Consider the following 25,432-nt stretch of genomic DNA (forward strand, 5'->3'; position numbering starts at 1 on the left):
TCTGTTTATGACAGTCCCGCCTTCCCACCCCATTTCCGTTGGCGCCAAAGTATGGCACCATTGGCCATTTTGAAAAAATGTGTGTGTGTACGTGTTTGACTAGGGGAAGTGTTGTGTATGTTTGTGCTTGGGAAAATGGAGAGAAAATGGTTGAAAGAAGACTGTGAAAGAGTGTAAAGACGAGAAAAGAGAGTTTGAGTAAGGTGTAGAGAAAAAAAGGAAATTTGAAGGCAGAGAGGTAAGTTATTGAAGAATAGAGGCTGGTAAAAGCAGGTTATGAAAGAATAGATTTTTTTTTTTGTTGTTTTTAAAGGGTTAGTTAGTTTGAAAGAAGAGAGATTTTTAGTGAGTTTGAGTAAGGACAGATGATGGTAAAGGCTTAGTTTGGTAGGCTCTTAAAGAACAGAAAATTTATACCCAGCAACCCTCATGCCTAGTGGCCCCTCACCCAGAGATCTCCACCACAGATCCCTTTGCTCAGCAATCTCCCACCCACAGACACCCCCCCACTGCCCAGTGCCCCTCTCACAGCCCCCCAACTTCCCAGCACCCCATATTCCTGAGGGAATTCAGCACCAAAACATTAATTTCTGTGCACAATTTTTTTAAATTCTGCAAAAATTTGCAAATTTGGTCAGTAAATAAATGTAGAGGCTCCAGCATGGCAGTGGAAGCCGAGGTGGGAGCTCACCCTGCAACCTTCCCCCTCCCTGGATAGGGACTTGGCAGTGAGATACCTCGGTGTGCAGGTCAAAAGGCCACAGGGAAGCGTTTTACATGAGGGTTGAGATGTCAGCCATGACCCAAAATCTCTTGCCTGCCACCACTCTGGGCCATCAACTCCCTAAAGGCCTTTCGTTCCCCTAAAATAGAGCATTTCCCTCTCATCCTGACAAGTGAAGAGGTGCTTGGAATGTGTAGTTCAATAAGAAAAAGAATTAGATTCAGGCACCAGGCTTTTTTTCTGCCCTGATTTACACACCTGAGTAGTAATACACTCAATAGTATGCATCACCATGCAATTTTGACAGGTTTCCAGGCCCCTTTTCGGGCTTATGTTCCGCCTTCCCACCCCATTTCCGTTGGCGCTGAAGTGTGGCGCCATCGGCCATTTTGAAAAAAATTATTTTCATAATGATTAGCGGTCTGGTTCTGCCATCCTGTCACACGCCAGAATGGGCTCCTCTTGTCTAGTAGAAATGATTTAATATTTCAATTATAATAAACTTGCATTTAATCTGGACTAAGAGCCCGTGTCTCTGAATTTCACCATTGCTAAAGGCCCAGGACCACGCTGGAGCTGAAAAACTGGGGTCGAAGCAACCTTTGGCGTAGCCACATTAGTAAGTATCCGGATCAAATGTTTAAAAATATTTTGTTACTGTTTGGATGTAGTAAGTTGCTTGTTATTTAGGATCTGGGGGTCCTAGTGGATCACAAACACTGTTGCAGAAATAGGGAACATCATTCTGGGGTGTATTAGCAAAAGTGTTGGATGCAAGACACAAGATGTAATTCTTCCATTCTATTCAGCACTGAAAAATCCTCAGCTGGGATTATTGGGTCCAGTTCTGGGCACCTCACTTCAGGAAAAATGTGGACTAATTGGAGAAAGTCCAGAGGAGAGCAACCAAAATGATTAAAGGTCTAGAAAACACGAGCTTGAAAAAGATTGAAAAAAATGACTTGTTTAGTCTGGAGAAGAGAAGACTGATGGGGGACATAACAGTCTCCACCTACAGAAAAGGTTGTTATAAAGAGGAGGGTGATAAATTGTTCTCCTGAGCCACAGAACCCACGACAAGAAATAATGGCCTTAAATTTCAGCAAGGGAGATTTAGACTAGGCATTGGGAAATGCTTCCTAACTGCAAGGCTAGTTCAGTACCAGAATAAAATATCCAGGCAGCTTGTGGAATCTCTGTCTGGAGAAGAACCAAGTTGAACTCACAGCAGAAATGGCCTGTCTCCTTCAGCACCTCATTTCCTGAAAGCCAAGAAAAAGAATTCTGAGTCGGCCACTTGGGAATCCTCACTCCTGGTGACATTCAGGACCCCTCAGTTAGCCACCTTTAACTCTCTGTCTCGCTCTCTCTTTTCCAGAGTTATAGTTTGTGCCCTTGTTTTGATAAAGTTTGTTGTAAAATAGCTGTTAAATAGAACAAGTTACAATTCCTAAACACTGTACATGCCCCGTAGTTAATGGCTGCACACTGCCTGTCCAGTTCTAGGTATATACAGACATAACATAAGACTACATGTGAAAGCCTCTAGAACTGCATGCAGCCTGTCATAAAAATACAGGCGTTCTTGTTAGGTGGTTAGGAGTGTTTACCAGTTTACCAGATTCTAGCATACCAGCTAATATTTACCAGTTTACCAGCTAATATAACTGGTATGAGTATTGGTTAAAAGGGGTAACTGCAACAGATCCACTGGGAAGGGGACCTTGGGGGATTGGCATGTGAGTAAATTTTCTTATGCAATGGTGCACCACCTTGTTACACAGGAGGGCCACGTAAACCGAAGCACAACCTTGCATGAGCCAAACAGATTCTACATACTTTAATAAGATTTAAAGTCACCTGTATTGATTGATATTTTTAGGTCAGCTTATTTCTTATATATTTAGCTAGAAACAGCCTATGTAGAACATTGTCTATTTACACACTTGCGTAAAGTAAAATGATGGAAACATGATGCTAAAAGGCCATTGAATTGGCCCTTAGTATATTGTGCTGAAGCAGGCTCTGGGCCCTATGAAATGCTCTGGTGGGCCCTGTACAGCTCAGGAGCCATAGGTTGGGCACCCTTCTGCATGAGCCTGGAATTGTTTTGCATTGTTGAGTCAAGTACAACTGGAGAATTTTACTAATGGGCTTGAGTGCGGTTCCTTCTGCTTTAAGGGGTTTGGTCAAAATTCCAAACAAAGTGAAAGGATAATTGTTGAATAGGAATTTTGCTGCTTTCTGCTATGGATGTGTTATATGATTCTTAAAACCTGGATGGTTCCGTTTTTCCAGTTTCTCTCAGTCCAATCATAAACCAGTGCTTCTGTGCATTCTTTTATGTTATATACTCTTGGCCGCTGTTGATAAGGGTAGCCAATAAAAGTGTAAAATCAAATCTGAGTCCTTTCCTTTCATTAACAGGTCAATATCCAAAGACCCCTAAGGCAGGTGATTTGGGTAATCAGCTGAGCAATTAACTTAACCAATGTTTTATTTGATACCTTTTGACCGGCACACTGAGAGCTTGACCCTCGCCTATAAAGGACTCATCATTAAGGGGTATGGGTTCCAAACACTAAAAGCATGTGGGAAGTAAGATTGCTTGCCTGCTTGTGCTTGGTTTTTTGTCTGGTGTCTAAAGACAGAGGTATTTTTTAATATCTTAGGACTGTTGTTAGTACTGAAGTCTCTCATCTTAAACTTATGCCATTAGATTTCACCTACAGTATACTTTGGTGCTGAAAGGTAAAAGGTTGCTCTGTGTGTGCTGTTATGGAGTGAGGTAACAAAGGCTGGTTATAGAGAGGGTGCATGTGCCACAAAAGTTGTGCCCCTTCCATCCCAGCTCTGGTCCCAGAGTCCAGAATTTGCATAAACTCACCCCCTGATCTGTGACTAACAAGCTTGCCCTACTAACTCTTCCAGCAAAACAGGCCAAAGAAAGTGTATGCCAGTGCTGTACTGCAGCCCCAGTGCTATTTTTGGTTCCTTCCCACAGATCTTTCACTCCACACCAGTCCAGTTCCTTGCTGTTACTTGTCCAACCACTGCATGCATGTGCTAGACCGGACCCTGAGCTGATTCCTGACTTTTGTGCTTTTTTTAATGATTGATTTGCCCTTAGAGCTTGGGATGCATTCGCGGGCAGTAAAGTTACTGGAACAGTTTGTTAACATGTCTGGGGATGGAGTGGAAATCCTCCAGGGACATCTCCATGAAGCGCACCTGGAGGTACTCCAAAAGCCTTTGCAGAAGATTTCTGTTGCTTACAAGAAATCCCTCCTTACACGTAGCAAGCGGGGGGAGGGAAGGAATGATAGCGCTGAGCTTTCTCACGTTTGGCTAGCAGGAATCTTCCCAGCTACTAGCCATGCGGTGAGGGGGAAGGGTGGTGATTAGCAGTGATCTTCCATGTTACCAGTCATGCGGTGGGGGGAGGAGGGTAAAGCGATCATCCTAGAGAATTGGATGGGGGTGGGGGTGGCTTCTGCGAAAAGAAGTGAAGGCTGCAGAAGCCAAAAGACAATGGCTTACCATGGCCATTCTGCATTCTGATGCCCGGATCTGCGTCTGTGAGATCTGTAACACCAGAGCCCAGGCACTCAAAGTTAAGATGCAAAATGCGACCTTGTAGTGAAATCACATGTGCTGTGTAAGGTGAATAGTGTTGTTCACTGTGAAAGAGTATAACCATTGTTCTGTAAAATGTATCTTTTTAAATCTCCCTATTTTCCCCCACTCACGCAGCTGCACATTTTTCAAGCCTCCCTTCTCCATCCCGAAGGCTAGCTCAGATAAGGCGGAGGAAGAAGACATGAGACGAAATGTTCTAGGAAATCATGGAAGTAACCCGCAATGAAAGAGCTCATCTGAATGAGTGGAAGGGCGTGGTGTCAAATTACAGGAAAGATGCCAGTGAACGTGAGGACAGGAGGAACGAATGTGAGGACAGGAGGGACAAACGTGAGCAGAGGTGGCGCCAGGAAGATCAGAGGTGTAGGCAAGAAGATCAGCGGTGGCGGGATGAAACACTGGGGCTGCTGTGTGATCAAACTGATATCCTCTGACGTCTGGTGGAGCTTCAGGAAGAGCAGCGGGGTCACAGAGTGCCGTTGCAGCCCCTGTGTAATCACCCTTACCACTCACCATGTTCCATATCTTCCTCACCCAGACGTGTAAGAACGCGTGGGGGAAGGCTTCGTGCACCCGCCCACTCCACCCCCGTGGACAGCCCAACCAAAAGGCTGTCATTACATTGAAATGTTTTTAGTGGCCTTTTCCTTCCCTCCTTTCCTCGTCCCAAACCACACCCGAGACACCTTGTCAGTTCTCTCCCTCTATTTATAATGACTTTTTAATAAAGAATACATGATTTTTAAACGATAGTGACTTTATTTCCTTAAGCAAGCTGTAATCGAAAGGGGAGGGTGGGTTGCTTACAGGGAATGAGTCAATCAAGGGAGTGGGGTTCATGAAGGGGAAACAAACACAGCAGTCACACTGTACCCTGGCCCATGATGAAACTTGTTTTCAAGGCTTCTCTGATGCGCACCGCTTCCCGGTGAGCTCTTCTAATCGCCCTGGTGTCTGGCTGCGCGTAATCAGCGGCCAGGTGATTTGCCTCATCCTCCCATCCTGCCAGAAAGATCTCCCACTTACTCTCACAGATATTGTGGAGCACACAGCAAGCAGCATAACAAAGGGGACATTGGTTTGGCTGAGGTCTGAGCGAGTCAGTAATGTGCACCAGCGCGCCTTTAAACGGCCAAATGCACATTCTACCACCATTCTGCACTTGCTCAGCCTGTAGTTGAACAGCTCCTGACCACTGTCCAGGCTGCCTGTGTATGGCTTCATGAGCCATGGCATCAAGGGGTAGGCTGGGTCCCCCAGGGTAACTACAGGCATTTCAACATCCCCAACTGTTATTTTCTGGTCCGGGAAGTAAGTCCCTTGCTGCAGCCGTTTAAACAGAGTAGTGCTTCTGAAGACGCGAGCGTCATGAACCCTTCCTGGCCATCCCACGAGGATGTTGGTGAAACATCCCTTGTGATCCACCAGAGCTTGCAGCACCATTGTAAAATACCTCTTGCGGTTTATGTACTGGGTGCCCTGGTGCTCCGGTGCCAAGATAGGGATATGGGTTCCATCTATCACCCACCCACAGTTAGGGAATCCCATTGCAGCAAAGCCATCCACTATGACCTGCACGTTTCCCAGAGTCACAACCTTTTGTAGCAGCAGCTTAGTGATTTCTTTGGCTACTTGCATCACAGCAGCCCCACAGTAGATTTTCCCACTCCAAATTGATTCCTGACTGACCGGTAGCTGTCTGGTATTGCAAGCTTCCAGAGGGCTATTGCCACTCGCTTCTCCACTGTGAGGGCTGCTCTCATCTTGGTATTATGGCGTTTCAGGGCAGGGGAAAGCAAGTCACAAAGTTCCATGCGAAAGTGCCCTTACGCATGCAAAAGTTTCGCAGCCACTGCGAATCGTCCCACACCTGCAAAACTATGCGGTCCCAACAGTCTGTGCTTGTTTCCCGGGCCCAAAATCGGCTTTCAATGGCTAGAACCTGCCCCATTACCAGCAGGATTTCCAAAGCGCAGGGGCCCGTGGTGTGAGAGAATTCTGTGTCCATGTCCTCATCACTCTCGTCGCCGCGCTGCCGTAGCCGCCGCCTCCTCCTCGCCTGGCTTTGCAGTTCATGGTTCACTATAGACTGCATGAGAATGCGCGAGGTGTTTACAACGTTCACGATCACGGTGTTGATCTGAGTGGGGTCCATGCTTGCTGTGCTATGGCGTCTGCACAGTTCACCCAGGAAAAAAAGGCGTGAAACAGTTGTCTGCTGCTTTCACTTAGGGAGGGGTGAAGCTGTACCCAGAACCACCCGCGACAATGATTTTTGCCCCATCAGGCACTGGGCTCTCAACCCAGAATTCCAAGGGGCGGGGGAGACTGCGGGAACTATGGGATAGCTACGGGATAGCTACCCACAGTGCAACGCTCCAGAAATCGATGTTAGCCTCGGACCATGGACGCACACCGCTAAATTAATGTGGTTAGTGTGGCAGCGTGCACTCGACTTTATACAATCTGTTTTATAAAACCGATTGATGTTAAATCGGAATAATCCCGTAGTGTAGACATACCCTCAGAGACCCCTTCAGCCAGTTCCTTGAGTATTCTAGGATGTATTTCATCAGGCCCTGCTGATTGAAGACATCAAACTTGTCTAAGTCATTCTTAACTTGTTCTTTTCCTATTTGAGCCTCAGCCCCTGCCCCATTTACACTGGGGTTCTTTCTGGGGGGCGAGGGGGCTGGAACAATTTGTATAGTGCAGGTGCTGACAGCCATTAAACCAAACTGCAAACCCTGGATATAATGGAATCCACTTCAAGCCAGGGGGTGCAGCAGCAGCCCCAGCACCCGTAGTTCCAGCCCCTCTGGTTCTCTCTGTTAGTCATTTGATCACTGCTAACTTTTCTGGTGAAAACTGAAACAAAAAAGACATTTAACATTTCGGCCGTGGCTGTTTCCTGTGATTGTCTTTCCCTCCTCGTTGAGTAATGGGCCTAGCCTGTCCCTGGCCTTCCTCTTCCTTTTCATGTATTTGTAAAAGGTTTTCTTGTTCCCTTTTCTGTCCCTAGCTAGTTTAATCCATTTCTACATCTTGGCCTTTCTCATTTTGTCCCTACATGTTTGTGTTGGTTTTTTATATTCATTCTTTGTAGTTTGACCACTTTTCATAGGACTTTTGCATTTCAGGTCTTTTGGAATGATTCGTGATATTTGAATTTATTAATGTGGGGAACTATCAAACACTCATTGAACCATAAATTCCAAAGGCCAAATGGCATTTACACAATTGTTCAAAATATGCCTAAAAAGCCTAAATAATAAGCAACTTACTACATCCAAACAGTGACAAAACATTTATAAACATTTGATCCGGATACTTACTAATGGCTAAGCCAAAGGTTGCTTCGACCCCAGTTTTTCAGCTCCAGTGTGGTCAGGTAGATATTAGTAATGACCCTGTTGAGAGTTTACTTTTTATACCCTTTAACAAACAAGGGATGTCATTGCCAATTACTGACTCCAGCTAACGATCAGTCTGAGATCATTCGCCCTTATTTCCAGTCTTAATCCAGAGAAGATTTACAACTTCCTTTCTTCCCAGTCCCTTTCCTCCTGATCTCGTCCTCTCCTCCCCACTGACCAGCACCTTTTTCCTTGCATCTGGGTTCACATAAGACAGGGGTCGCCAACCTGTGGTTCCGGAGCCACACGTGGCTCTTTAGAAGTTCATATGTGGCGCCTTGTATAGGCACCAACACCAGGGCTGGAGCTACAGATGCCAACTTTCCAATGTGCCAGGGGGGCCTCACTGCTCAACCCCTGGCTCTGTCACAGGCTCTGCCCCCACTCCACCCCTTCCTACCCCCTCCCCTGAGTGTGCCATGCCCTCACTCCTCCCCTCCACCGCAGAGCCTCCTGCAGGTCATGAACCAGCTGATCCGGAGGTGCGGGGAGGGCGGGGGAGCCACTGATCGGTGGGGCTGCTGGTGGGCTGGAGGTGCTGGGTGCGGTCAGGGAAACTGATGGGAGGCCGCTGACATACAACTGTGGCTCTTTGGCAATGTACATTGGTAAATTCTGGCTCCTTCTCTGGCTCAGGCTGGCCACCCCTGATATAGGAGATAATGATATGTGGGGTGGGGAGTGGAGGGGTTCCATATTGGCTTCTTTTCAGAGAGATTCTTTTTTTTTCTAATTGAAAAACATCTGCAGTCACTTACTCTTTGACCCAGACTTCATTCCTTTAGGCCTCAGAACTCATGATTTTCAAGCCCTTCCTCCCACTAGCTAGTCAGGGCCTTTCATCACAACACCCACATATTGTGTTCTTAACCAAACTTGAGCTAACGCTCATTCTCTAATTAAATGTTTTTTGTGTTGCTCCTACGAGGTCATTGTAAATCTGGTTAAGCGGGGGGGGAGGAGGGCGGATCTCTTACCCGACTTCCCATCTCTCCTACACATTTTTATAGTTTGCTCTTCTGCCCTTAATAACGACTCTTGAAAAGCCTGCCACCTCTTTTCCCCCTCAGACTTGTTCCTCACAGGATCCTACCCACCAACGCTCTGAGTTTGCTGAAATTTGCCTTCTTGCTGTCCGTTGTATATTCTGCTGTTTTCTCTCCTACTCGTCCTTAGAATTTGTTAATTAGCTTCCTCAGCTCTTATCCTCTAGTGCCCCTCCTCTACTTGCACTACATTGATGACATCTTCATCATATGGACCCATGGAAAGGAGGCCCTTGAGGAATTCCACCAGGATTTCAACAATTTCCACCCCACCATCAATCTCAGCCTGGACCAGTCCACACAGGAGATCCACTTCCTGGATACTACAGTGCAAATAAGTGATGGTCACATAAACACCACCCTATACCGGCAACCTACTGACTGCTATACTTACCTACATGCCTCCAGCTTCCATGCAGAACACATCACACGATCCATTGTCTACAGCCAAGCCCTAAGATACAACCGCATTTGCTCCAACCCTTCAGACAGAGACAAACACCTACAAGATCTTTATCAAGCATTCTTACAACTATAAAACCCACCTGGGGAAGCGAGGAAACAGATTGACAGAGCAAGACAGGTACCCAGAAGTCACCTACTACAGGACAGACCCAACAGGGAAAATAACAGAACATCACTGGCCATCATGTACAGCCCCCAGCTAAAACCTCTCCAGCGCCTCATCAATGATCTACAACCTATCCTGGAAAACGATCCCTCACTCTCACAGAGTGGGAGCAGAGCCGTAACTATGTATTTTTGTGCCCGAGGCAAGAATATAAATTGCGCCCTCCCCCAGGGCTGGTTCTTCAGCAGCAATTTGGCGGTGGGTCCCTCAGTCCCTCTCAGAGGGAAGGGCCTACCACCGGAATTGCCACCAAAGAATGAAGTGGTGGCGGCAGAGCCTGTGATTTTGGGGGGTCAACTCATGATTTTTGACTGCTTGGGCTGGTAATGTTGCTTACAAGATGATCTTTGGTTCCAGTCCAATTCCAATCCAGAGAGGGACTCAGAGGTTAAGAGAGAAGGGAGGTGCTGGATATCAGCAGTGGTCACTAAGGATTAGCAAGTGTCCTGAGAATGCTGGGAGTTCAGGTCTGCAGGGCAGGATCAGGGGTGGCAGGTTTGTAGAAATTTTGGTGGTGCCCAGAACCCGCCTCCACCCAAACTCCACCCCCTCCCCACCTGCCCAAGGCTCTGGGAGGGAGTTTGGGTGAGGGAGGAGGTCTGGGGTGCAGGCCCTAGGCTGGGGCAGGGGATTGGGGTGCAGCCTCTGGGAGGGAGTTTGGGGATGGGAGGGGTGTGGAGGGATGGGGTGCAGGGGTGAGGGCTGTGGGCTGTGGCTGCAGATGAGCAGTTTGGTGTGTGGGAAGGGCTCAGGGAGAGAGTAGGGGTGAGGGCTCTGTCTGGGGCTGGAGATGAGGGGTTTGGGGTGCTGGAGGGATTCAGGGCTGGGGCAGAGGGTCAGGGTGTGGGGGGATGAGTGCTCTGGCTGGGACTGGGGATGAGGTGTTTGGGGTGTTGGAGGGGATCAGGGCTCGGGCAGAGGCTCAGAGTGTGGGGGGATGAGGGTTCTGTCTGGGGCTGGAGATGAGGGGTTTGGAGTGTGGGAGGGGCTCAGGGTGATAGTAGGAGTGTTGGGGTGAGGGGTCTGGCTGGGATTGGGGATGAGGTGTTTGGGGTGTTGGAGGGGCTCAGGGATTGGACAGAGGGTCAGGGTGTGGGGGGATGAGGGCTCTGTCTGGGGCTGGAGATGAGGGGTTTGGGGTGTGGGAGGGGCTCAGGGCTGGGGCAGAGAGTTGGGGTGTGGGGATGAGGGCTCTGGCTGGGACTGGGGATAAGGTGTTTCGGGTGGTGGAGGGGCTCAGGGCTCAGGCAGTGGGTTGAGGATGCAGAGGGCTGAAAGCTCTGCCTGGGGCTGTGGGCTCTGGGGAGGGGCAGGGCTGGGGATGAGTTTGGGGTGCGGGCAGGATTCTCCGGGACAGGGAACAGAGAGGAGGACTCCCCACAGCCCTTTCCCTGCCAACAGCAGCGAGCTCTGGAGGAGCAGCCCCCCTTTTCCCGCTCTCCCAGCAGCACAGACCCCCACCACTGTCACTGCATGTGCTCCTAGGGCCCCACTCAGGTCCAGGAATCTCCCTCCCCTCTCCCGTGCTGGTTGCTGGGGGGTGCTGCATGCGCCTCCTCCCCTGCTGTTGCCCTGACTGTAGCCTCACTGGGGATGGGGGATGGGGCTGCCTCCTTGCCCAGCATGGGGCAGGAGCGGTGACTGCGACGAGGGGGAAGGGCCTGTGCTGCTGGAGGGTCCCATTGGAAAAAGAAAGGGTTTGAGGGGGAAGAGCAGGTTCAGAGTCAGTCTGCCCTGGCAATCGAGAAAGGGGGCACTAGGATCCTGTGGCAGTGGTTGCTGCAGGGAGGCAGCATGGAGCTGCTCTGCTCCGGGGCTCGAGAACGGTGAGGCGAGCACGGGGGGGGGGGAGGTGGGTCCAAGGGGGAGTTCACCTGGGTTATAAATATTTCCGTGTCAGCAGCTTTTTTTTTTCCTCTCCACCACTTTCTGCACCCCCACCCCAGCCTTTGTGTGCCCGAGGAAGTGCCTCACTCGCCACACCCTTGTTACGACACTGAACCACATCAGCCAAACCATCAAGGACTCATTCCCCTGCACATCTACCAATGTGATATGTGTCATCATGTGCCAGCAATGCCCCTCTGCCTGCACATTGGTCAAACCAGACAGTCTCTACACAAAAGGATAAATGGACACAAATCGGACATCAGGAACAGTAACACACAAAAGCCAGTAGGAGAACACTTCAATCTCCCCGGACACTCAATAACAGATTTAAAAGTAGCCATCCTTCAACAAAAGATCTTCGAAAACAGACTTCAAAGAGAAACTGCAGAACTTCAATTCATTTGCAAACTTACCACCATTCATTTTGGCTTGAACAGGGCCTGGGAGTGGGTGGCTCATTACAGAAGCAACTTTGCCTCTCCTGGAATTGACACATCTACTGTTGGGAGTGGACCACACCCATCCTGATCGAAGTGGCCCTGTCAACACTGGTTCTCCACTTGTGAGGTAACTTCCTTCTCTTCATGTGTCAGTATATAATGCCTGCAGCTGTAACTTTCACTCCATGCATCTGAAGAAGTGGGTTTTTATGCAGGAAAGCTAGCGCCCAAATAAATCTGTTAGTCTTTAAGGTGCCACCAGACTCCGATAGAGACGAACAGGGCTACTCCCTGATACTTGATGGAGCAACAGTGACACCTGGTGGACAGTCTGGGTAATGTTTCCTTCATTAGCACAGCAGTGACACCCGCTGGCTAATTAGGGTAATGCACAGAGTGTGGTTTGTAAGTGGAGCAGCAGGGACTGTGCATTGCGTGTGGCTGCGGCTTCATTAAGTAATAAAATCTGAATTTAGAGCTAGGCACTGGCAGCCAGGACTCCTGGTTTCTATTATGAGCTTCATGTCTATAGTTGTGCAATCTTGAGCGAGTCGTTTATTTTCTCTGTGCTGCACATTTCCCTCTGTGAAATGGAGATCCTCTCCTTTGATATCTGTGTCACAAATCCCACCAGCTCCGATGGGAGCAGCGCTGTGCCCAGAGAGGGATCACGGGGTTAATTCATATGTAGAAAGCTCTGTAGTGAAAGGCTCAGGAGTGACTAGTTCATTATTAGGCAGTAATTATGGGGCTGTGAGAGCAAAACAAACAGTTCATAAGACAGTGAGAAATCGTGTGTGAGCAGAGACGGAACCTTGATTTAACAAGAAACCTGAGTACGTGACTGGGAGATTTTTCCCCTGAGACTCAGGCAGGTTTCTGTGATTCCCAGACCAGCCTGGATTTGCTTCAAGGTCTGACCCTGACCTCATCCCCAGGGGATCCGAGCACTTTCCGGTCAGGTGTTAAATGAGGTGACTGACGTCTCACATGTGTGATTCGGTGCCTCTCACCCTCTCTTTGCACTGTGTGTGCAGTGGAGTGGTTCATTGTGGGAGGTGTCACAGGCTGGCCGGCCCTTTAAGACAAGCCAAGCTCAGCCTAACCTGTGAGGTAGCAGCAAGCCCCCTCCATTCCCCCCACACTGGGGGTGATAGGGCAACTTACTGATAATTGGTGACCGCAGCTGGGTCGGGGCCAGGAAAAGACGATACAAGGGAGGGGGAACCCAGGTAGGGGCAGAGCCAGAAGAGAGGGTGAGATTCTGTGGCCTGCCTTGTGCAGGAGGTCAGACTAGATGATCATAATGGTCCATTCTGACCTGAAAGTCTATGAGCCCTGGGCCCTGAAGTCCATCAGAGAAGGCAGGTACCGGAGGGAGCTCTCTGCTGGCATCTGCTAGAGGGTGGTTTGGGGACATGGGAGTTAAATGCAGCTACGTTCTGTAGTTGGGCTGATACTCTGGAGAGTTCCCTGGTGGGAACCAGCTGGGCAAAGCCTGAGCAGTGACTGGGCTCCGGGTCTACGTTCACCTAAAGACTCTGGTGCAGGCTCCCTGTCCCAGCTGCTGAAATAATTGTAACAGCCCCAGAATGGCTGAGTGGTGGCAGCGTTAGGTTTAAGATCCAATGGACGTGTCCACGCACAGTTTTAAACCCACTTCTGACATCGTCGTGACAGGATGGGGGTCGAGCCCCAGGGACCCTGATTCTCCTGCAGCCACAAACTGTGAGCGAGGGGCTGGGAGGCAGAACAAACTGCATCAGCCACTCTGGGGCCAACTGGTCTGGGCTGTGACAGATGCGCCCTGAGATGGTAGATGGGGGAAGGTGTTGAACTGTAAATGTTTGTCCCAGCTCACACCATCCTTCCTCTTCCCTCCGCCAACAAAATTCTTCTGTTTAACCCACTGTTGACTGTGCTGGCGAGTGGGTGCAGATTTGCCCAGCAAAGGTGCCCAGAGCAGATACAGGTTCCCAGGTTACTGGGTGGGGGCTCGAGTCACAGATAAGGAACTGCAGAGAATCCCCTAAGGTAAAGACCTGACCCTTCTTGCTGGCGACGCTGCTGCTTCAGGGTTTCGCTGCTTCTCCTCACAAACACCCTACGGATGCATTCCTCCCCCCCTCGTTAAACCCTCAATTAGTAACACTCGTAGGAAGAGCACTTGTCTGCTCAGAGCAATGCCCTCAAATGATGGGCCTTCAGCAAAGGTGAAATTCAGAGACTCGGGCTCTTAGTCCAGATTAAATGCAAGTTTATTTTAATTGAAATATTAAATCATTTCTACAAGACAAGAGGGACCTGTTCTGGGGTGTGACAGAACCAGACCGCTAATCATTATGAAAACAAAAGCAACAAATCAATGGGTTATTGAGGGAAGGCAGAGGCTGAGGCACTGGCTATACATATGGTCAGACCAGCTGCAATGTATCCGAGTCTTCAATGGCTCAAATGAATTGTTCAATCATCGGCTCTTATAATAAACTACAGAATAGGCTCCCACTGAGAACAGCAAATCGGGGAGCAAATGATGTACATAAACTCAGCATCAAACACTAGTGCCTCTCTCCGCACAAACTCACCAGCCGTGAATGGGGACACAGCCCAGAGTACAAGTGACAGCCACACTCAGCCAGGTAATTGTCAAGCATCCAATTTGGGTTTATCAGCCAGACACATCTTGAGCCTTCTCCATTTAAATCTAGGGCCATTCACAGGATTAATAGCACAGCCAGACACAGGTGCTTCCCTGGACAAATCTACCTTTGCCTAAGGGGCTGGTTAAACCTATGAGCATAGAGACTGAATTACAATGATCAGTTTAAGCATTTTGAACCTATTCTTGTCTCACAGGAGAACCTAGGACCCCTGTCAGGAGATGGCCCTGTTGTGCTAGGTACTGTACAGACACGGAACAAAAGGATGGACCCTAGCCCTGGGAGCGACAATCGAAGACTAGACCCAGCAGGCGGGTGCTCCAGACAGACAGGGAAGCACAACGGAGCAGGGAGATGGTTGGGATAACGCAATGAACAGTGCTCCCAGAGCTCCAGCTGCGGGCCATTGTCGAGGGATTCGGAGGGTCCGTGGCCTGGGTGAGGCTGAAGGAGGCGTTTGCAGGAGGTCAGTCCGAGGGCTCTGTGGGAGGTTACAGGCAGCTCCTCCCTGGACAGGGGCAGCCTGGGGGAAAGTGCGAAAGCGTCTGTGCTCAAAAGCCTGTTTCATTTGCCTTGGGCCCTGCACTGATAAGGGAGGAGTTGGCACCAGGGGTTGTCACCCAAGTCATGTCAGGATTTTGGGGTTTTACGATTGTGTTTGAGTGAATTTACTCACATGCCCAATATGGTGCCTGCCCAGGCTGCAATTTCAGGGAAATGGGAACAAGAAATGGAAAATCTGTGGCTAGAACGAGTCATTGTTGGTGTCGCTCCCTGTCATTTCCCAGTGAAGAGTTCGATGGGCTCTGCCATGGCCCTGCTCTCGGCTGGGGCCTGAAATAACCATTCCCTGAGCTCCCTGCAGAGAGCGTGAGGCACTGGGGACCCTGTGGAGCTTTATCACAACTTGGCCTCTTTTGCTGGGGAAATGAAGACAAAGCAAAGAACAGGGTCAGTCAGGATTCCCCCCCCCTTTTATGGCTGAATTAAATTCAATATATCATGGTGGGTGGGAGACCTCAGTGGAAATGGGGCTCAGAGCTCAGTTCTGGTGAAGTTTCCCACCTGATGCAGAAAGGCAGCAATTTTATGAGACTTTGAGCTCCGAGCTCCAGCCAGGACAGGGTCTTTACTTTGATCCTTTCAGTCACGAGCTGATGTTTCTTCCTTTCAGGGGGTGCAGATGTTTTTGTGCTTTCTCTCTAAGTTTGACACTTCTCCCTCCATAACCACCTCCAGAACTCGTGCAACGTCAGCAGCAACATCATCCAGGAAATTCTGCAGCATGATCTTTGTGGTAGGGAGAGCAACTGCTGCAGCTGCCACAGAACCTACCACAGCACCTGCCACGGGTATAAATTTTAAAAAAAGTGTAGTATATTGCACTGCCCCAGTTGCGAACTTGGTCAGTATCTCAATTACAAGATCTTTTGTTATTTCCTCACGCAGTGGGGACTTTATAACGGCCTTCAGCTCTGCAATGGGCTTGTTAGCCTGTCTAGCTAGTGCAGCGAGAGAGTTTTCATCAAGGCCGAAATTTCTGCAGTACTCTTTCAGGGACGTCATCAGCATGGCAACATCACAAACAATGGAGAGACCTGGGATAGGAATAGCAGCGACTCCACATGACGCCAGACTTTTCAACCATATCTGCGTTTGCAGTTGTTCTTTTTTCTTCTTCAAAGTTTCTTTAACAATGTTGGACAGGGATTGTAGACAAGCATGTCTCTTGTGACTGGGGAGCTCATCCACTAGCACTTTCTGCAATTTGGGAAAATCGTACTTGCCCAAGTCCCATTTAGATATAAGAAAAACCTGTGTGGAGGCCACCCCTGCTTCTTTCAGGTCTTTGATGCACTTCTCTCTGATGGCCTTGAGGATCGCACTCTCGCTGTAGTGATGTGGCCTGTTTGCGGGAGCATTTCTCCACTTCAGGGTTCCCTCCTTGTCACCATTTTGTTTTTCATTTGTCAAATCCAGATCCACCTTGGAGTGCACAAAGTAAAACTTCTTCCCTAGTCTCTGGATCTCCTGGGCGAGGCTAATGTCGTGGCATGTCAAGCGGGGGCTGGAGATGATGATGAAAAAGTCGTAGTGGCTGAACGTCACCTGCTCGAGGTACGTGTCTGATTTAAACGCTGGGGTCCCGATCCCTGGCAGATCACAGAATATTACATCTGGGTATCTAGGATGTGGGTAAGCAGTGGACTCCATTGTCGTTTCAGTGATCCCTATTGCAGCAGAACTATAATCTGTATCCCCTAAGCCCCGGATGGCATTGACAAAGGACGATTTTCCAGAGCCCGCCACCCCCGTGACAGCAATGTTGAGAGGGATTTTATCAGCCCTCACCAGAGCCTCTTTCGCTTTAGCAGCTGCTTCGGTGAGGTTTCCTTTCCAAACAGCAGCCTTCAGTGCTTCCATATCCTCTTCAGGTATCTTGGGAAGCTCTTCAGCGTCTGCTAGTGCTGTTGCAACTGCAGTGCACTGCTCAGCCTGCCTGGGAAGAAAACAATGAGATATTCCTTGGACGGTTAGTTTAGACAGTAGATAGACGTCAGCTCACATGCGATGGTGCAGTGGGAGTTTGGGCAAGAATAGGGGGAGGCAGAATTAAGGTGACACTTTCCCCTCACCACAAGGACATAACCTTAACTCTGCCCCCATAGGAATGCCAGAAGAGATAGCTCTCTGCTTTCCTGGGGACAGAAGGGCCCAGACAATGTGTGACACATGAGATCCCAGGAAAGGATTAGTATTTTCTCAACAAGACATCAAAGAATTCCCTTAGAGAAAGAAGTTTCCCATGAAGTGCTTGGAATGGGTAATGGCTCCCAATCGGTCTGCTGGGGCTTCTCTCACCTTGCAGATATCAGCAAGTCGACAGGGAAGGGAGCAATAACCCCAGACCCCTCAAGCCTGCTGCTCTCCACACCACCTCTGATATAGAGCAGGAGTCTCTTCCTAGAGCTTCCAGAAGAGAGACACAGGGTGTCTGTGTGAGGAGACTGGGCCACAATAAGGGTCTTGAAAGAAAGAAGGGGCATTTTCCTCCCTTCCTGTGACCCTTGGAATACCCCCTGCCCTCGCCTCAGGCTCATTAGCTCTTCTGTCGACCTGGCTGTGTCCACACTGGGACTTTGGTCGGCTTGATTACATCGCACAGGATGTAATTAGGTCGACCTAACTCTAGTGTAGACCAGCCCTTAGAGGAAGCAGAGAGACAGAGCTTCATGGGCACAGAGCGCACTGGAGGAGCAGCTGTGGAGATTTCAGATCAAGGAAATTGCCTGCGGCTGTTTGTTTCTGCTGTGTTCAGCAAATCAGGACAGTATGTGCGCTCTGTGTAACTAGACAAGATCACACCTAGCCCAGACCTGTCTTGTACCTTTGATTTCTCCTCCCAGTGCAAACAGCCCTGCAAGTCCTGGTGAACCACTTGGCCTAAAGGGGCAAAAGCATGAATGGGGCTTTCATTTTAACGATCTCCCTTATTCCATCAATGGCTATTAGCCAGGATGGGCAGGGATGGTGTCCTTAGCCTCTGTTTGCCAGAAGCTGGGAATGGGCGACAGGGGATGGATCACTTGATGATTATCTATTCTGTTCACTCCCTCTCGGGCACCTGGCACTGGCCACTGTCGGCAGACAGGACACTGGGCTAGATGGACCTTTGGTCTGACCCAGTCTGGCCATTTTTATATTCTTATGTTCTTATGTGGCTGCAGGGAAACCTGCGCTTGCCGGTCTGTAGGATGGCGTCAGAGATGCTATGAATTGTCCTGTGGGGGGAAAGAGGGAAAGTTAGTTTAGACGAGCTGGAGCGGCTGCTGCTGTTGATGTTGTCACAGTCTGACCCCGCCTGGTTTCAGGCAAATCCAGACAAACACACACAAAAGGGGAGAAGAAAGAGCAGCAAAGGGAGAAAATGCAGCTTTTGTCTCTGGGGCTGATTCTCACTTGCAGCCTCATGACTGGAGAAACACAGGCCCAGCCCGTGGTTTGACCAGCCTCTCCCACAGCTGGCAAACTCATGCTGTCATCTGGCTGTTTTAGGTCTTGCTTTTAGCTGCCTTATTGGTCACAGGCTCACAGCCCACGTGCAAAGGGTAGAATTGTCTTGGCCAGTGAAGCTGAATTCTTAGCAGACAGAGGCAAATGGACAGCGGAAGTGTAACCCTTCTGCCCCTCTGAGTTGGCAGCAACAAGGGTCGAATTCAGTATCCAGGGTTCTGTTTCAATAACACAATGCAAAACCGGCTCAAGCCCCCACCCAGTGACCTGGGACACTTACATACCACACCCTTCTGCGCGCCTCTAGGAGGCAATACTTCCCCTCTGGCAAGCACGGAGTCTGAGTGTAGCAAAATCCTTTTAATAAAGGAAGGAAACAATGCGGCATCCCACTGGAGAAACACCACAAACAGGATTATAAGACAAACCATAAACAAAACCCACCTCCAAGTACTTTTGGCAATGTCCTTTCCCCCTTAGGGTCTTAAGCCCAATCACCCCAAAGACCAACAACCCAAAAGTCTCTGGTCAGTGCCACCCCAGAGTTCAAAAGTTTATCTGCAGAGTTTTACCCCCCCCTCCCCAAGACTGGTTGGAAATGGGGGGAGGGAGTCCACACCGGATGTTAAGGGGCACCCTACGTGGGCCACAGCCAGCTGCTCCACCTCTCCGTGGAGTTCTGCTGCAGCCTTCACCACGACCAGCTTCACTCCACCAGCTGTGCCGCTCCTCCAACCGACCCGTGAGCCACTCCAGCCGTCCCCGCAAACCGCTCCACTCCACTCACTGTTCCATGGGCTGCTCCAACATGCTGCAAACTGCTCCGCTCTGCCAGCCGCTTAGCGATAGATCTTGAGGCTCCCTCACTAGTTAACACAGCCCTCAGTGATCTCAGCTCAGCTCTTTGTGGGAGCCCTGGTGCTGGTGCACCATTGGCCCAACATGAATTCAGCTCAGCAGTCTCTAGATAGACTCCTAATGGAATCAAAATTAGCTCTACTCTTCAACAGTGAAGAGAGAAGGGTGTGCAATTTGTGTTCCAGACCCTCAAACAGAATCCATCTCATCAGATGCACACACTGCTTCCCCAACCTCTCTCCATTCACTGGGAATTGGAACCCATGTCCCTTGTCTAGCAAGTGTCACTTAATTTATATTGAGACATCTCTGTCATAAAGCAGTCTGGTAGTTCCTCATTCACATAATCAGATGGCAACACTTATCCTGCCCCAATAACAGAAATTGGGGATCCCAGAGCTGTCAAAATAACCATCCCAGGCTGCCTTGGGCTATGCTGGGCGTGCCCATGCAAATATCTGAGATTTCACACTTCCTGAAATTCTTCCCACACTCCCCACAATTCACCACCAGATGTCAGGGTAGAGCTCATCCTGACTTTGCTTACAGAAGCATGAAAACGAGAGGCAGGGGTGCCAGAACAAGGGGTACCAGCAGGCCATGGCCCCATTAGTTTTAAAAATGGAAGAGTTTTGCCCTCTCACTTTTTAACAGCTGTTAAGGTTCAGCGACGGTGGGAGGAGGCAAAGAGGAGCGAGTGGGGGCGTGGTATTGGGGGGAAAGAAGCAGCGCAGGAGTGGGACCTCCGGGGAAGAGGCAGAGCGAGGGCAGGGGCTCAGGGAGAAGGGGTGAGGATGGGATGTTGGGGGAAAGGGCAGTGTATGGGGAGGGGTTTTGGGGGTAGGGACAGCATGGGGGTGAAGGGCCATGGTTTGGGCGTTGGTGCCCTCCCCCCCACTTTTAGGGACCTTTGGTCACCCCTGGCAAAAGGAGAAGTTACATGGAGAAGGAGAATAGTCAGGAGATCAGCAGGAATCCATCTCTCATCCCAGGTGGTGTTTAGCAGATTCAGCTGGAGCTGGTGGTGTCACGTGGCTCCCTGTCTGACCTGCTCTAGTCAGCACGTCTCTGAGGATGAGGAGAACAAGGCCCAGTGGTGTCATGATGGACCCTGGGGTCCAGGAGACAGTGGGGGTGGCAGCCTTGCTGTTGAGGCTTGTTTCTCTCAGTCCCCCCATCCCAATGCTCCTATTTAGTGACCCCCAGATACACAATATCGGGGTGGGGGGATGAGTCTAGTCCCATTGACATTAATCACTCAAAGGCGCTCTGGGGATTAGAACTGTGGAAGGTTCCTCCCATTTCTGGATTCTCTCAGCTCATTGTCATGCCAGCCTGTGACTTCACCGGAGCCCGGCCGAGCCCATAGCCTGAGCCCAGCTCTTTTCCCTCCCTCAGTCCCATCTGCCCATCTGTTGGTCTCCTGCTTTGCTCACTTTGCAAACCGTTTGTGAGACAGGCTAAGCTGGACTTTTGCAACCTTGGACGCACCACACTGTGCCATGGGGGCCAGCACTGATGGCCAGGAACAGTGCCCCCTACTGAGCACGGTGACCCCTAGCGCCATACTGGGACATTGGGGCCAGCACAGACTGTGAGGGGAAAGCACCTTCAGTATAAATCCCACCCCACCCCTTGCAGCACTGCACTGCCCGTCGAGCTCCCTGCCCCGCTACTGGTAGCACAGCGCCCCGTGCTGAGCCTCCCACTCCTATATTTTGCAGCAAGGTTTATTACCCACTACCGAAATGCCACTGAAGACCGTCACCGACTGAAGGCTGAAGTGTCGCTGGGTGAGTGTAACAACTGAAAAGGCGATCCCGATATTTTGGAGTTATCATCTGGTCACCCTAAGCACGGTGCTTTCTGCTGAATCTCACTAATGCTCTCTCTGCAGAACAACCCATAACGAGCCCGTGTCCCATACCTGCAGCAGGGCAGCCTTTAATCATAGTTGTAGCTACCACAGCTGAGATTTCTCTCCCTGGCCCTGTTAACAGCTACACACTGGGAACGTTTCACAGCAGGACCATTAACCCTGAAGGATAAAATGATGTCACAGAGATCATGGATTCCAGGACTTTCAGAGACCTCTGGGGCATTTTACGCTTCAGCCCTGGGATGTGGAGGGGCTGGAACTGTCAGATGGCAGGGGCCCCAGAGCTCTGAGCTGCTGCAGGTGGTTTGTGTGGGGACGGCCTGGAGGCAACTGGCCAGTGACTTAGGGCCCTGAGGCACCACAGGCCCTGGAGCTGTCAGCTGCCATGTGCAGGTACTGGACCCTCACCTCCCCTACAGGGAGCTCGGGCTCCCTTTCTCCCCAACCCTGTGGCTCAATCTTCAGTCAGCCCCCCATCAACCCCTCCCCTATTATTTTTGGTTATTGCCCGTGACCTGTCCGTGACTTTTACTAAAATTAACCGTGACAAAAACTTAACCATATCCCCACCACACTGTAACACAATGTACAGGAGAGGGGAGGGGCCCTGAGGAATCACATGGGCACTGTACGGCCTAATGGAGAGACCCCTGTACTGGGATTATTCCTAGATCTGCCACTGGTCTTTGGGTGACCTTGGGCGAGTCAGTTCCCCTCCCTATGCCTCAGTTTCCCACCTGTATAATGGGGATAATGATGTAAAGCTGTTTGAAATGTCCTGATGTAAAGCACCATGGAACACTCTGGTGTTCTGATTATTACCTAGACACAGTAGCATGGCACCTGCAAACCTAGGCGGGGACGACAGCTGTGTAAATGGCCACAAACTCTCACCGACAACCATCTCTCTTTCAGTTTAAAACACTAGGAAGTTAAATAGCAAAAACTGCACTGAAGCAGAGTTCAGGTTGCCCAGTGAGAGCTCCTGCCCTTCCAGAGCCGTGAGTTCAGCAGAACTCCAACTTCTGAAAAGCAGGAAATAGAGTTAGGGCAAAGGCCCACATCACCTTAGCTCTGCCCCCTTCGAGCGATGCCCCCTGTGCTCAGAACATGCCCACGCCCACTCTGCCTGGTCAGTGTTATTCACTGGCGCTCCCTGCACTTGTCCTAGGCTCAGACACTGAGCCTGCTCCCCGACAGAACACCACCTGTAACATTCAAACCACGTCATCCCCTTTTCCAGCCCCGTCACCCTAGCACCCAGGGTAGCACCTAGACGTGTCCTTTCCCCTGATCATCTCCCACCTTGCTGCTGACAGTCCCTGTGCCCTGCTACTGACCCAACCTGCTCAATTCTATATAGAAACGGTGCAGACTGGAAGCTCCAGGGGCCATGGGCAGCTCATTCCTTTGATCACACAGCTGGGGAATCAGACCCAGATCTCCTCAGATCATAATCACAGTTCTCCTAATCGGCTCCAGCTTATTCTTCCTCCATTCAGGACACCTACACCTCACATAGTGACTGCAGCTGGAGTTCACACAGACAAGTCCCAGTGGCTATTGGTAGCACCGGGGAGTGGGGGAGGTGGGGTGAGGCAAAGCTAAGATAAAGCATTTACCTTAACGCTGCATTTCATGGTCTTCAGACATTTGAGTTTTGCTGAACTTGACATTCTGGAAGGACCCAAGGTGTCACTGGGCACCTTTTCTCTGTGTTAAGGAAGGTTTTTGCTGCTTAATCTATCCCTGCCCACCTCCCTGCAGCAGAGCGCCCCCTCCTGACCTTCGTCTGAGCCCTGCCTCCCTGCAGCACAGCACCTGTACTGAGCCCCCTGCCCCACAGCAGGCCCCCCAGACTGAGCCTCCTGCCCAGTTCCTTGCAGAACAGCACTCCCTCCTGAGCCCTCACCCCACTCTATGCAGCACGATGCCCATAACTGATGCCCATCATCCTACTCCCTGCAGCACAGCTCCCCTAATTAACATGCCAGTGGCTACCTGCAGTCCAGTGCTCCCAGCTGAGCATCCTGCCATGTTCCCTGGGGCATTGCACCCCTTGTGAGACCAACGACCTCTCCTTGGGGCACAGTGCCCCCTACTGAGATTGTACCCCCCCCGACTCCCAGAAACACAACACTGCCTAATTAGCCCCTGACTTGCTCCTTGCAGCACAGTGCCCCGACTAACCTATGGAAGGCATGTCCCCACCCCATTACAGCCTCATCCCCTCCTGGTTGCACCTATGAATTATTGAGCCACAATCCAGAAAAAAAATCTCTCACCGTTAGTCCTGAAACACTTCAGTTCCTCTCAGCTTTACTGATGTAGAACAGATGGGCCAGTCTCCTGCTGTGATCTCTTGACACACAGACACAGACACGTCTCCTCCTTATATACTGTACTGAGCTGAGACACTGATCTGATTAATATCAAAAGTGAAGGTAACAAGTCTCAGATCAGCTGCAAAGCTCCCCCTACCTCTAGAAGACAGACTGCCTAAGCTGGGCTGTTTGCTTCCTCTTCAGAGACGTTAGCAGTGTAATTGCCACAGTTATGTTACCATTTATTTATTTGTAAGCTAAGTGCAATACAGATAAACCATATTAAAAACAACAACGACACCTACAGACATGATAATAAGCTCATCAGAGATCCCCCAACTCCAACAAGAGCTGAGCTCTGGTGGGGAGCAGCCCTTCAACTCCGACCCATGGGTTTCTCTGGGGACACAAATTCCTAACAGCTTTTGCTCGGAATAAGCCCTGAGTCTTATGAGCCTCAGCAGGCCCAGTCCTTGCAGCCCTTCCCTAAGCATTGGGGAACTCTTGGACCAGAGGTTCTGTCCATTTGCTGGATCAGAAAGAAGGCCCAGAGTCAATGAAAACTCAGGTTATTTATCCCAAAATTCTTTTTTTGTCTTTTGGTCCCTGGAGAATCCAGTTTCAGCCAATGAATCCCAACTTCTGCAGGTGGTGGTGCGGCTCTGGAGATGTTACAACCTGACTGACTTTGCCAAAACACCCTCACTGTTCTCAGGAACTGTAGTTACCCCAGGGCTGGCATTTCCATATAAGCGACCTAGGCGGTCGCGTAGGGCACCAGGATTTGGGAGGGCGGCCGCCCTCGGCGACAATTCAGCGGCGAGGGATCCTTCTGAGCATCGGGTCTTTGGCAGCAATTCTGTGGCGGGTCTTCCACTCGCTCCAGGACCTTCCGCCGAAGTGCCCCAAAGACCGGGAGTGCGGAAGGACCCTCTGCCTAAGGCGCCAAAAACAGGTCGAGGGAGGAGCTGGGGGAAAGATGATGGAGATGGAGATATGTCAGCAGGTCACAGAACAGGCCACCCAAATACCCTGAGAGAACCTGCTTCAGTACAGAAATAAAACACCCCTAGTGGTCATCTACCACCTTGCACTGGAACCCATATGTGGTATCATCAAACAATTATGACCCACACTCCATGGGCACCTAATCCTGAAAGATATCTTTCCTGAACCCCCACTTCCAGCCTTCAAACAAACCCCCAGCCTCTCCAAGTTCAAAATCAGGTGTAAGCTTCCCACAGACCACTAGCTAGGCCACTTGGTTCCATGGGTGCAGGATCACCCAGTGTTTGACAGTTTTGCCATCTGTACATTGGTGATATAGACCAGACTGACGTGGGCACTGTGAGGCTAGATTGATTTTTCTGTGTGAAGCACAGTGGTGTACAGTGGAGAGGCTAAAAGAGGGAGTTTGCCTGGGAAGAGCCCATTGAGGCTTTTGTCTTACTGGCTTTTCTGAGTCATTACTGCAACAGCTGAGGAAGCTCTTAGAAGGAAGATGATATGGATGGTGAGCATTACCCGAAATTGGGTCAGCTAGGAAGCTTAGGGAGGACTAATGACTCACTAGAGTTTGACAAAAAGCAGCACGTTTGTTATACTGATAGCTAAGCTCCAAAGAAAAAGTAGAGGGGGTCACATTCACACTCGCATACTCACTCTCCCAGGATCGGCACTGCACTGGAGATGTCAGGATACTTCAAGGGAAGTGTCCCACAGCGCTGCAGCGGACGACGCGATGAAGGTAAGTCTTCCCGAGGCACCATGGACTGCAACACGGCGAACCACTGACTGGGTGGTCCAGGTGAAGGGCCTTCACGGGAGGTACAAGCTTGTGAGTGACTCCTGAGCACATGGCCCCTTCCCCTTTTAAGGACCCACTCCTCATGGCCTGCGACTAGAGATGAC

At 50.2% G+C, this 25,432-nt stretch overlaps 1 protein-coding gene across 3 annotated transcripts; it reads right to left on the bottom strand.

The window, feature by feature from the left end:
• Positions 1-14,025: 14,025 nt before the first annotated feature.
• LOC115640627 (interferon-inducible GTPase 5-like) lies at positions 14,026-23,630 on the bottom strand. 3 transcript variants are annotated; one of them, XM_030543525.1, is made up of 2 exons: positions 23,483-23,630; positions 14,026-16,942 (listed from the first exon to the last, which is right to left on the bottom strand). In XM_030543525.1, the coding sequence occupies exon 2, from the start codon at positions 16,868-16,870 to the stop codon at positions 15,617-15,619; it is 1,254 nt and encodes a 417-aa protein (XP_030399385.1). In that variant the 5' UTR covers positions 16,871-16,942; positions 23,483-23,630; the 3' UTR covers positions 14,026-15,616. The 3 variants fall into 3 exon arrangements, with proteins under 3 accessions (XP_030399385.1, XP_030399384.1, XP_030399383.1); XM_030543524.1 differs by having other exon boundaries at positions 14,026-16,946; XM_030543523.1 differs by lacking the exon at positions 23,483-23,630 and adding an exon at positions 17,309-17,974 and having other exon boundaries at positions 14,026-16,946.
• Between the last annotated feature and the right edge of the window lie 1,802 nt (positions 23,631-25,432).

The sequence above is a fragment of the Gopherus evgoodei genome, unplaced genomic scaffold, assembly GCF_007399415.2.
Source record: "Gopherus evgoodei ecotype Sinaloan lineage unplaced genomic scaffold, rGopEvg1_v1.p scaffold_31_arrow_ctg1, whole genome shotgun sequence".
Taxonomy (NCBI): Eukaryota; Metazoa; Chordata; order Testudines; family Testudinidae; genus Gopherus; species Gopherus evgoodei.

What these genes read in the sequence shown, in the direction of transcription:
- LOC115640627 (XM_030543523.1), bottom strand. Translation starts at nt 17,547, where the DNA reads ATGAGCCTGAGGCGAGGGCAGGGGGTATTCCAAGGGTCACAGGAAGGG. An exon ending in GACTTGCTGATATCTGCAAG is followed by an intron (nt 16,947 to 17,308) that starts GTGAGAGAAGCC and finishes TTTTCTTCCCAG; the next exon opens with GCAGGCTGAGCAGTGCACTG.